This window comes from Eurypyga helias, unplaced genomic scaffold (genome assembly GCF_000690775.1).
Source record: "Eurypyga helias isolate BGI_N326 unplaced genomic scaffold, ASM69077v1 scaffold874, whole genome shotgun sequence".
Taxonomy (NCBI): Eukaryota; Metazoa; Chordata; class Aves; order Eurypygiformes; family Eurypygidae; genus Eurypyga; species Eurypyga helias.
In genome coordinates, this window is record NW_010244137.1 from 135,725 (window position 1) to 147,848 (window position 12,124).

The 12,124-nt window shown below is 49.3% G+C and overlaps 1 protein-coding gene across 1 annotated transcript in view; it reads left to right on the forward strand.

Moving 5' to 3' along the window:
- The window catches only part of INADL (InaD-like (Drosophila)), a 138,459-nt gene extending 130,194 nt beyond the window's left edge, over positions 1 to 8,265 (forward strand). Inside the window, exons 39-43 of the mRNA XM_010149628.1 lie at positions 1,610 to 1,727; positions 3,140 to 3,177; positions 3,454 to 3,576; positions 4,674 to 4,778; positions 8,158 to 8,265. Coding sequence (XP_010147930.1) covers positions 1,610 to 1,727; positions 3,140 to 3,177; positions 3,454 to 3,576; positions 4,674 to 4,778; positions 8,158 to 8,265 — 492 coding nt within the window. The remainder of the gene's footprint in view (positions 1 to 1,609; positions 1,728 to 3,139; positions 3,178 to 3,453; positions 3,577 to 4,673; positions 4,779 to 8,157) is intronic.
- The last annotated feature ends 3,859 nt before the right edge of the window (positions 8,266 to 12,124 follow it).

Below are 12,124 nucleotides of genomic sequence, written 5' to 3' on the forward strand. Positions count from 1 at the left end.
AGGGGAGGCTTGTCCTTGATGTTGTGCATGACTAACCCAAAAGGGTGCCAAAATCATAGTCACGTGGTGTGATTTCTTAACTTTCGAAAGGCCAGCAGGGATCCAGCCTGCTGTCTGGGTGGGTGAGGAATCAGGAAAGGCTAAAGCCATGTGGAAACAGCTGGGCTAAGCCCAGCTTTAAAAATCATGACTAAATGTCGTTGGAGAAACATCTGCACTGCACGCAGCAGGCAAGGAGGAACGAAGGAACAGTGGAAAATGATGCTGATTGCATCAGGTAAAGACAAGAGTCCCGAGTGTTACCTTTTCTTGGTCGTTGTATCAACAGCTAGCCTAAGCAAGAGCAACGTAATCAAAAAGTGACGGTTAATTATCCGCCCAGCGAAAGGGACGCAAAGTGCCTCAAACATGAGTCGAGGTAAAAAATCAGACCAAACCTCATCCCCCTTTCTCTGTAGCATAAGAGGCTCTTGCAAGAACCTGGTAATTTCTGCGTTTCCTGTAATACAAGAAACCTTCATTACTGTTCTTAACGCAGGGGCTTTTGAGAGCCGTCATCTCACTGCTCCTAAGTGACTCGGTGATTTTGAAAACTGAGTAAATGTTTCTCAGCGCAGCAGTTCCAAGAGTTACAAAAATACTGGCAGATAAGGCAGCACATCAGCTTGAATGATTTGCACAACTGCGAGCCGTGCTTTAGGAGCTGCTGGCCGAGAGCATCCAGAACTTTTGCCCTCACTTGGCTTTTTCCCTGGCCCGCTGCATACGTTCAGCACGAGAAATGTAAGCCTCGTGGTGCAGGACGCTGATTTCTTTCACGCACATTGCAGATTATGTTGACTGAGCCACGAATTGGCAAGTAGAGGTGGAAATTGTGCTCTGCCTGTTGTTCCTCACGACAGCTGCACGCTGGTCAGGATAAATGCTGCCAGAGCTTTTGGTTCCCCCACCGAATGCATGTACTTCTCTGGATGGGGAAGTACAGGCCAGACCTTTGTTTTGTAGGAGGCAGCTTACTTGGAAAGGTCTTGCCCTGCGGGAATCCTGTTGTTCAGACTGTAAATTGATAGTGATGATCCCTCGAGAAGCAGAGTCTGAAGATAAAGCCAGATAGGGAAAAGGAGGGCTGGAAATGGGTGGCCAAGATTTAGTAACAGGCATGAGCTGCTGTTTTCGGAGGCTCTCCCTTCTGTCAGCTGTAGTAACCGGGGATCGCATCCTCCACCTGGGGTGGTACTCTGGAAGTCCAAGCAGGTTCTTGGTCAGATGAAAGGAGCAGCTTTGATTACAGGACCTCATAATTAGACATAATTAATTCATCTTGGTTAATCTTGCTTCCTCATGGCCTCTGGAGCAGACCTGAGCAATGGACACACGAGGTGTGAGGGAGTGAGGGGCAGTTGTGTACCTCAGCGAGCAGCGCCGTGGCTGCGCCCGCGCCGCCGGGACAGAGTTTGGTGTGATCCCCTGTGGAAGTGTGTTCAGAGGGGTTTGCGCTCGCGTGGCCGATGTGGCATTCCCAGTCTGGTTGTCACAGAGCACAGCTGCTCTGGGAACTGGCTGAAAGTTAACGTTTGACTCACAGGTTTTGATTTATTTTTCGTTTCAGGCGAGCCAACAGAGCGTCCACAGCCACTTCCACCCCGCGCTTGCCCCCGTCCTCTCTACCTTACAGAACTTTGTCAGCACGAAAAGGTCCTCAGCAGATGTGTCTCAGAGACACTCAGGTATAATCCGGGCGGCTCGAACGGCTGCGTGTTGTTGGCGTTATGTTGGTGATGGTTTAAGAGCGAAGCCGAATACCTGAATCTGGTTTTCCGGCTCAGGCTCCCAGAAGACGCGTCACTGATACTTTGTGACCCGAACACTTCCCAGCAGATGACATTATATTTATGTCTACTAGTAGAGTAATGACTCCTGTTTTAAGGGCAGAATTCCTGTGCCCTGCTATTCCCTGATGCCCATGCCACAGGCTTAGCACAGGGAAGGTTCTCCCCTTAGAAACAGTTTTCTCAGGGAATAAAACTGCCACCACTTCATTTATATCTTTGTCGCTCCTGAGCCTATAAAGGGGCGTTTTGTAATGAGAAAGTCAGAGTGCTCAGTTTGCAGATTTACCAAGTGCTAAACCTACAACCTGCAGTAGCTGGTGGAGAGGCTGCGCGTCCGCGGGCTCTGAGCTGCGTCAGAAGCTGGTAACCTTCGCTCGGCTCTGACCGTGGGCAGGAGGAGAAGACGTTTCTTCTGCTGGTTTGCATGCGCCGGAGGAGGCGTGTGGATCTTTGGGCAGCCTTCCTTGCGCCCTTTGGAAGGGCCCTGCAGCTCTGAGAGTGCGTCTTCACGCCTTGTTTCGGGCTGGGCTTCTCGCGGCACCTCGGCAATCCTGCCTTGGGTGCTCGGGGCAGATACTGGCACGCGCACAGCGATCGTTAACTTCCGAAGGGGACTAGTTCTGCCTGCGTTCTAAAAGGCTCTTAAGGTAGTTTAATTAAAGCTGCTGGAATTAGGGGTTGGTGTAGCAGAGCCCAGGCCCTGACTACACCATCAGCTTGATAGGCTGTTTAGTCCCACTACACATGATTCCTTTGAAGTGTCCCTTTTTATTGCCTTTAGGTTTTTTTAATATTTTGGGTACTTTTAAATGTCCTGTGGCTAGATATATGCCAGCCAGACTTCCTGGCTGTCTATTATTTACTGATACAGCACAAATGAGAAGAGGAAATCAATAGAACCTCAACAGCCTCGGAGCAGCCGTGTTCCCTACCCTTTGTGGTAGGGACACTGTGATTTATGAATAATAAGCCAATCTTTAATTGAGTGAAATGCACAATAGGGCTTTTCTTCAGGCCGTCAGAGTGCTGCTATTCAATAGGTGGCGGGGAGCAGCGGCTGTGCGACAATGGGCGTCACGGTGGCACCCGTCAGCCCGAGCGATTGCGTCCACATTCATCTCTGGTGAAACAGAAATCCCGTCCTTCTCACGTGAGCAGCGCTGCCTGGTTTGGCACGGGAAGGCTCCGCTTCTGCTCGGTGATAACTCTGACTAGGCAGCGAGGGACCATTGTCACCTGACAGCCTTATCTCTTAATTATATTATCTCTTAATTACAGAAGCTAATTGTTTGTTTCTTTATTAGTAGGAGCAGATACGGGCCCAAGGACTGTGGAGATAGCAAGGGTCAGTGAGTTATTTTCTATCAATTCAAAAAGCTGACGCCTTTAACTGAAGTTGTTCATTTTTCTAGCATTTCTCAGAAGTAAAATTGCATTATTTATGTTTGCAATAGACTGTTGGATGTGTGCCTGTGCAGTGGGACACGCGTGTGTGGGGATCCATGTGTCTGTCAAACCCATTTTCTCCCTGTTCCATAAATCAACTGAGTCAGTTGTTGTTACGCCCTGACCCATACAACTTGCTCCAATTGCAAATGTTGGGGTTTTTGTTTTGTTTTAGGGGCCAAATGATGCACTTGGTATCAGCATAGCAGGAGGGAAGGGAAGTCCGTTAGGAGATATTCCCATCTTCATTGCTATGATTCAAGCCAGTGGTGTGGCCGCACGTACCCAAAGACTCAGGGTGAGTAGAGGGGTCCTCACAGTTTTTCCTGTTTGATCTGCCACGTGTCCCACGGAGAAGGAGCCCCGAGCACTTCTGTATATGCCATCAATTTGATAATGTCTCATGGACTGTCTGTCTCTGAAAGGCAAACTGCCCAAGAACAAACAACCCCTCTCCACCCCCCAAAAAAAATCCCTGCCCTTCTCTTCCCTTTTTGATTATATTGCATCTTGGGATAATGGCAGTGAGCGATTACATGGAAAAGTGGGTTAAAAGAAAGAACACAAGTGTGTTCACATTGGTTTTGAAGGTGTATGTTCGTCCAGACCCAGGGAGGGCAGCAACATGGGGAAATCGCAGGCATTTTGGGGACTGCAGACTGGGCATCGTTTCGGGCTCAGACCAGGCAGAAACTAGATCAGAAGTCAGTTGTTTCAGCTTAAGGCCCTTATAAAGAAATGCCAAAATAAAGCACTTGCTTCAGATCCCCGGGATATGTGGGTTTCCAGGGACGACCACGGCAAACACTTTCCAGTCCTGGAGAGAGTTTCAGGGAATTGTTGGTATCAAGAAGAACTTACTGTGCAGATACATAGAATTGTCTTGGCCCATGAGATGTGTTAGTACACGCTGCTGCATTCAGGCCATGTCTCTGGCAGCGTTACACAGTGGCACCAAGATCATTTTTATGTACAAAAAGAAGAAATCACCTAGGTTGATTAGATTGCTGTCAGAAGCGCCTGCTTTTCTGTACTGCATTTAGCCTGTGCACGCGTTGTCTACAAGAACATGAACTTGTCTGCACACATGGACACAAACGAATCCTTTCGGGGTGGGAGGGCAGCAGGCAGAATCTCACGCTGTCTGCTTGCAGATGGAGATAGTAAAATTCAACCATCTTTCTTTCTCTGATCGCATTGTTATTTTGAAAAAAGTCTGTGTTGTACTTGCTCCGAAGGACGGTAAATGATCACTAGCAATGCAGAATTCTCACAAAAGGGATCCTGCAAAAGAGAAGCATGACTGTGCAGTGCCAAGTTCACGAGGAATTTTAAGCATTCTTCATTTTAATTTTCCCTAATGCTAGTAATTTTCCATTACTGTTGTACTTTTAGGTTGGAGATCGGATTGTCAGTATTAATGGGCAACCTTTGGATGGGCTGTCTCACGCAGATGCGGTTAATCTACTAAAGAATGCTTATGGGAGCATTATCCTGCAGGTATGGTGATAAATTGAACATGCAGCTGCACGAGGGTAGATAAATGGCATTCATGAAAAAACCCAAACCCTAAGCATCACTGGCACAAGGCATCACAGAATTGCAGGGTGCTTGCTGATGGGAATTACACAGAATGAAAGCAAGAAATAATGTTCATTCAGAAATTCTTTATTGCCACTCATACAGGCTGTGAGCATGATTATATAAAAGCGTAACAAAGAGAACAAAGTCACTTGTTGCTACACATGATAAATCAACAAGCTTCTGAGGTTTGGGGTTTTTTTAATTGGAAGTTAAGTAGGAGCAAGGAATTACGTGTATTTGTGCGGCGTGCAACTAGACTGTGACCAAACTGCCCACAGTGTTCATTTCCTTGTTCTTGAAAGGGGGAGAAGAAAGAAACGCTGGCAGCATTACGTAAAAACGATAGCATCGTCATTAAGACGGCACTGCCCAGAATTGATTATTCTACAGGTGGTGAATACTCGAGAGAAACGGCGTTATCAGCACCGCGCTGACACGCCGGCGAAAAGGAAGACGGGCTCTGCCACTTTGGGTCTGATTGCTGCTCGCCAGTGTGTTCACCTCTAGCTGCTTCTTATGTTTACACAAAGAAGTGGGAAAAATACTTGCAGCGAGAATCCAAAATATTACACGTTTGCAGAATTATTGTAACAATTGGAAAACAAGCTTAAGACGCCCCGCTAAAATCGACTCTGGTTTTCTTTAGCATCCCAGCATGCTGGGCTGGAACGCACCTTGCGAGATGTTTTTCAAGCTTCTTGCTTCCGTTACAACACAAATGTGACTATGAAAAATAAAGGGAAAAAGGAAAAAAAGAAAACAAGGAAATGAAATGATGATAAACTTTAGTTTTAGACTTGCTTATTCTCTGTTTTGTCTGTGAGCGGGTGACCTGGTAGGTGATGAGCCAGTTGCAGAGCAGATGGTGAATTCCTGTGGTTCCATTGGAGTGGAGGGAGTACAGGGATCCACACCTGCTGAGGAGTCTCGGTTAAGTTACAGTGATCGTGTTGCTGCTGACGTGGAGTCATTTCACTGTTCGTGTCAGCGGCATTCCCTGAGCGGAGAACGAAAGCTTGCTGCAGACCCCAGAACGGATAGCGTTGGAAGCTGTACCACAGCGTACGCCGCCCCATCGCGCGTTCACGTTCCCTCCCGGGGAAGCACGCTGCCGCTGGCCCGCTCCCGCGAACCCAGAGGTTCTGCGGGAAGCGGCTTTGGGTTTGGCGGGGCTTTTGCTGCCTAGCCCAGAACGGTTAGGTACTTTCTGCAGCGGGTACAGGCGTGTTCCTCCTCTGAGATCCTGCTGTGCGTTACATGCTAGGGCGTTACATTCTGCGGCGAAGCCCTGCCGTAAGCCTGGCGATACCGCCCGTGCCAACCGCAGCTCCTTCTCAATCCCCCGGAACTGCTGCTTTTTTATTACTAAAACAATCTAAATGGAATAATCCTATCGCTGTGATGATCGTGGCTGATGTGTCATTAAGTAATTCTGTTTATTATCAGGTTAGACCACTTCGTGGCAGACTGCTCTGAGAGGTCAGATAATTGCGTTCAGCGGTGTGGAAAGGCTTATTATCAGGGCGTCCTGGGAAGGATGGTAAAGGAGTTTGCAAATGCTGTTTGCAAACGGGAGATTAGGGTCTCAGGGGAACAATCATCCCTTTCGGCTGCTTCGATGCTTTGGTTTAATTTAATTTCTCTTCTGCAGGTGTGGTAATGAGATAAGGGGAAGCTTTTTTACAGGGTTGTTGAACTCTGATACGTTCTTACTGCCAACTGAAGATTTTTGAATACAGATTTATTTTGCCCTCGTTTTATTTAACAACAAAATATGACAAATACGGGCTGGCACCCTTTCCCCTACGGCCGCGGGAAGGAAAACGCAGCGGTGCCTTTGCGGGCTGAGCCAGGTGCGCTGTCCTGTCTGCCGGACCCCTCAGTCAGGGCGCCCCAGAGCCCGGGTCCAGGGATGCACCATTTGCATGAGAGCTAATCTTCCTCCGAGGAAATGCTACCACCCGACTGGCTCCAAGTGATTAGAAAGAGGGAAATGCTGTTGGGGAAGAATTGTGAGCATTCGTTCAAAACGGGGGATTTATTTAATGGATATTTTTATTTCTGAAAGGTACATTTCCCTTCAGCCGTGCTCACGGCGGGGAGTGGAAGGAGGACCTGTTATTTTTGATAAAATAAGCCCATCGACAGCTAGAGGAAATATTGAAAATGCCCTCACTGGGTGTTTCTCACTGTCTCTGAGCCGAACTCCCGTGCTGCACAGGAAACGGGGAAGAATCGTAGGATCATTTAGGTTGGAAAAGGCCTTTCAGATCAAATCCAACCTCAGAGAGTATCTGCTCAGAAGGAGACGGAGCTAGCGGACAGCGATGGCACGTAGTTGTTAGGAAACCTGTGCCCTTTCAGCTGTCAATACTGAAAATCCAAAACACTTTGTAATGACTTCCTCAAACTTTTTTTTTCCCCCAGAAAAAAAGCAAATAATAGAAAACCAGCATGCAGTGAAAGGTTAAGAAAAAGCTAGAGTAGCCACCGAAACTTTGTGTTTAATAAATCCCACTGGGCCTGCAGGCTGTAAGCTTTTGTGCCCCTGAGGCTAAACCCCTCCGAGCGCCAGAGCCCAGACCTCGCCTGCAAGTGACCGGTTCCTCGACGCGGCCGTGGTCGCACCCGTAACTAACCCCGACAGCACCCACGTGGCTGCTTTGAAAACCTCAGCAAGTTTGCTGCTCCACAGCCTGGCACAGTGTCGTTAACTCTGTTAATTACTGTCTGGTAGTACGCGTGGTGGTTGCGGAATAGTACAGGAGCCAGGACTGGCAAGTTGAAGAAGCCAGTTCATGAGATTAATGCTGGAAATTGCAGAAAAGTTGAAGCCAAGGATTAATTTCTTCCCCACTCGGCAAACAACCCAGTCCGAGGTATTTCAGGGCCTTTGCCCCATAGACCCTCGGGGGGCTGCGTTTCACTGAAGGCTGTGGTGCTCCGTGGGAGACCTTTGCTTTCAGGCACAATCCTGGGCACCCAGTGTTGGCTGTTCCCTGATGAAGTAACGGCTTCCTTTGGATTGTCCAGAAAGACTCCTCCCCTCTGCTCAGCATCTGAGGGACAGTCGTGTAAGGGCAGGAGAAAGCGTCAGAGCTAAGTTTGCTTTTAACCTCCAGAAATTATTTGAAAGTATTGAATTACTGGAGAATTTAAAGAGAATAGGACTTTGAAATTTGCTTGGAAAAAAAATCAGTGATTGATTTTCCTAACGTATCGAGTGTTTTATAACTAGCCCAGATGTCGTTGGTGTTAAGTGAACACATGTCGTATTTTACATCCTTCTGTTTAGGTTGTGGCTGATACCAACATCGGTGCCATTGCTACCCAGCTGGAGAGCATGTCTGCGGCGTGCAACCTTAACTCTTCTTCGGAGCATCCGTCTGAAGATCCCGAGTAAGTCTGCACTTAGTCTGCATAACTGAGGTGGATTTCTGCCCCGTGCGAGGGAAAGGCCCAGGCTGGTGAAGGAGGGCTCTCCTGTTGCTTTTCTCTCGAGTTTTCCGTCACCTTTAAAATGTCACTGTGACCTTCTCCCAGCTGGTGGCAGACTCGTGTCCATCTTCACCTGGTGTCAGACATCGCTTGAGAAAATAAGGACAAAACATGTTTCCAAGCACTAATTTTGGACCTTATTTAAAAACCCCAGTGTTCCTTTCTACTGTGTTATGCTGACGTGACACTTCTGCCCCTGTCTGTCGGCTTCCTTGCCTGAACAGTCATGGCCACAGCAATCGGAATTCGTTTGTCACTGGCAGACTAAGGCAGGCGGTGCTGCAAAGCCTGGCATCAGAGAGAAAGGCTTCAAAACACATCCCACAACTCTCTTCGTCTGTTGACTCTTTTTTAGCTTTACAGTTTGAAAAAGGCTGATCAAAAGATGTTCTACGTAGAGCTCTTCCGTATGGTGGTGGACGTTAGGGATCTAGCCCTCCCATGGCCGTGCATCATTCTCCACCGTGTGCTTTTTGGGGCAGCTTATAGCATTCCAGTTACCATTTTGAAATTCATTGCATCTTCATTTTGGCTCATTAGCTTCATGATGTTCTTGGTTTTCCTTGAGTCATTATATTTATTTTAAGAAGCTGAGATGCAAGTTGCTGCCCTACCTCGGGGGTTTGAGCGTAAAAGTTAAGCTATTTATACCGCGTTCTCTCGCTGTACAGTGCGAGATACTGGTTTTATTGCTGCTCTCAGAGGAGAACTGCTTCCTTCACAAAAGGATTTGTACTCTCTTTTCCTACCAAAGCAGTAAGGAAATTTGAATGTGAAAATAGGAAGGTGTGTGCATTTGTTCTGTCCCAAAAAAGAAATGTCTAGATGCTAGTCACAGGCTGCAGCTTTATGTCGGTGGGAGGTGCCGGGCAGCTTTTGTCCACAGCAACTTTTTGCTAAATATGCAGAAAGGACTTTTTCAAATATGGGACGGATATATGCAGATGCATGGTCTAAATGCCACCAAAAATCTTCCTTTGCCCAGCGTAGAGAGTAAAAGCCCCTGAAGAGCAGCTCAGGGTCTGAGCTAAGAGCGGCTCAGGGTCTGAGCTGAGCGAGGGGCTCTGGGGGCCCAGCCTCTGGGGTTACGAGGTGCAGGGATGTAGGGCAAGTTCGGAACCAGCCCAGGAGCCTGCAGTGGAGCTGAGGCTATAAACACAGGTGTTGGCTGCACCCTGGCTACTAAGCACATTCCTCTGAAGTCGTCAAGTAAAATGGTGCCGTAAGGCAATAGTTGCCGTGGCCACGTGGGCAGACCCAAGACGACTGCTTGGCCGGTGAGAAAGCCAACCCTGTGTGCGTGCAGCGACGGCAGGTGAGGGCAGTCTCGCTTCTGCACCCGCACCAAGTGCTCTTGTTGAGCTCTTATTAAAAATAAATGTGTTCAGAGTGAGGAACCAGAGCATGCCAAGCAGCGTTTGAACTCCGGGCTGCGCCGGAGCCTGTTTCAGCGCAAGGCCAAGTCGTGCTCTGTGACTGCATGAAAACCTTCTGGATTGATAGATAAATATCTCTGTAAGTGTTCCTTCTGCATAAAGTCCCCAGAGACAGACACTGCTATTCTAAGTGATATTTGTTGTGTTTTCAGAGCACCTCAGCCTAAGATTATTACTTTGGAGAAAGGCTCTGATGGACTGGGATTTAGTATTGTAGGGGGGTATGGAAGTCCCCATGGAGACCTGCCCATTTATGTCAAGACTATATTTTCCAAGGTATATTTTTTTTTTGTTTTGTTTGCTCCCTTTTTCTGTATTATCTTTAAAAATAAACCCAAGATTTGGCTTGCATAATATGTCATGTGGTAGACAGCAACATGCACTGTCTAAGCACACTGGTGTGAGGAAGCAGAACCCGCAGCTGGCTTCTCTGCTTATATTTCACATTCCTGGTGGCAGAAACAAGGTACCTGATCTCGGCAAAGTTGCTCTCTGTACTCGGGGAACTTGGGTTTATACATTAAAGTATTTAGAAGGCAGTTTTATATCTGTAAACCTCAAAGTGCCTTCCGAGAGGTACAGAGGCATCGCGTTGCCCGCTGCGGAGGGTGCGGCTGCAGAGATGCCACGTCTTTGTGGCTGCAAGACCGGCCCTAAGCTCCTGCGCTCAGGCAATCGCCTCGGCGAGAAAAAGCACCGCACGAGCGGAACGCCACACTCTGTGGCTTGGTAATGAATTGGCTCACACCCAGCTTTAGTTTCTCTCCCTGCTTCCAGCTTCTCTCATGCCTCTCCATGGCTACTCCGCTCCCATGGGCTGCAGCTGCTTGTGATGCCCATCTCTGCCCCCAGCCCTGGTGTCGGGGGAGGACTGGGGGGTCCCGGCCAGGTACAGCAGTGGCTCTGGCCACCGAGGCGGAGGGAGAGACGCGGTACAGCAGAGCCTCGAGGCAGATGGCCCCAGAACGGGTGCAGAGGGAGAAGTGCTGCCCCTTTTCCCCCCCATCCCCTTGCTGGTGGTATGCTCGGCACAGGCCAGCGAGATAGGTCAGGCATGGCCATGTGAAGGGAGTTCTGGAAAGGGTGGGGGGATGCGAACAGTGGGAACTAGGGATACTGTGCATGGAGTCAGTCGCACGGCTTTTTGTCCTGTGCTTACTCGCTGTCCCTCGTGTCAGCGCATCTGGCAGGGTAGATGACATTGTTAAGGAAACTTCATCTGAAGGGGGAGCAGAAGCTGTGTCTCCTCTGCCTCTGCGATGCCGGGGCTCAAACCACAGACACCTGGTCTTTTTACAGTTCTCAGGTCTTAACATGGGAAGACACCGTGTCTTTAAACTGATGCTTAGATTTACAGGTTTCTAGTGTGGGCACAGCTGAGAAACCCTGAAGCGATGCTAGAACACGCTGCAGCAGAGGGGAAATGTGAGCCAGCCTCTGGGCAGGGCAGGGCTCAGGATTTAGATAAGAGCTGCACTGAGGGCTCTGGAGGAGAACAGCCATTTCTAAACCTCGGTGGGAGCTTCCCAGGACCTCCAATGGAGCCCAGCTCCGTCCGGGCTTGGGGCAGTGCCCAGGCTGTTCTGCTGCAGGAGCTCTGCATCCCCACATTCCGACCCATTTCTTAGAGAGGTTTGGTCTTTTGCTTATGGAACTAGAGGAGAGACTGCACAATAGCTTATAGAACGGTTTGGGTGGGAAGGGACCTTAATGCCCACCCAGTTCCACCCCCCCTGCCATGGGCAGGGACACCTTCCACTAGACCAGGTTGCTCCAAGCCTCATCCAGCCTGGCCTTGCACACTTCCAGGGATGGGGCATCCACAGCTTCTCTGGGCAACCTGTCCCAGTGCCTCCCCACCCTCTCCAGGAAGGATTCCTTCCTGATATCTAATCTAAACCTCCCCACTTTCAATTTAAACCCATTACCCCTTGTCCTGTCACTACAGGCCCTTGTAAAAAGTCCCCCCCAGCTTCCTTGTAGTCCCCCAGGCACTGGAAGGCTGCAGTAAGGTCTCCCCGGAGCCTCCTTTCTCAGCGCTGGGTGCAGAGTGTGTTCAAACGCTGCTCTAACAAGCCTCTCCGTAACCGTAACAGCCAGAGCCAGGCGTTACGCTGCGGTTTTTTCCAGGGATGAGCCGATTCTGTCCTCCCCAGACCTTCCAGGGTTGGGAGCACGGGCTGCGCGCTTATGGCCGTGGTTGGAGCGCTCCGGGAGACGCCAGCGCTGTCACTTCCCGCCTTGCGGTGGGATGTCCATCCCTCCTCACTTCATCCATCGGCGTGGCGGGAGACGGGAGGGCTCGGTGGTAGCGGCCGCTAACGAGTG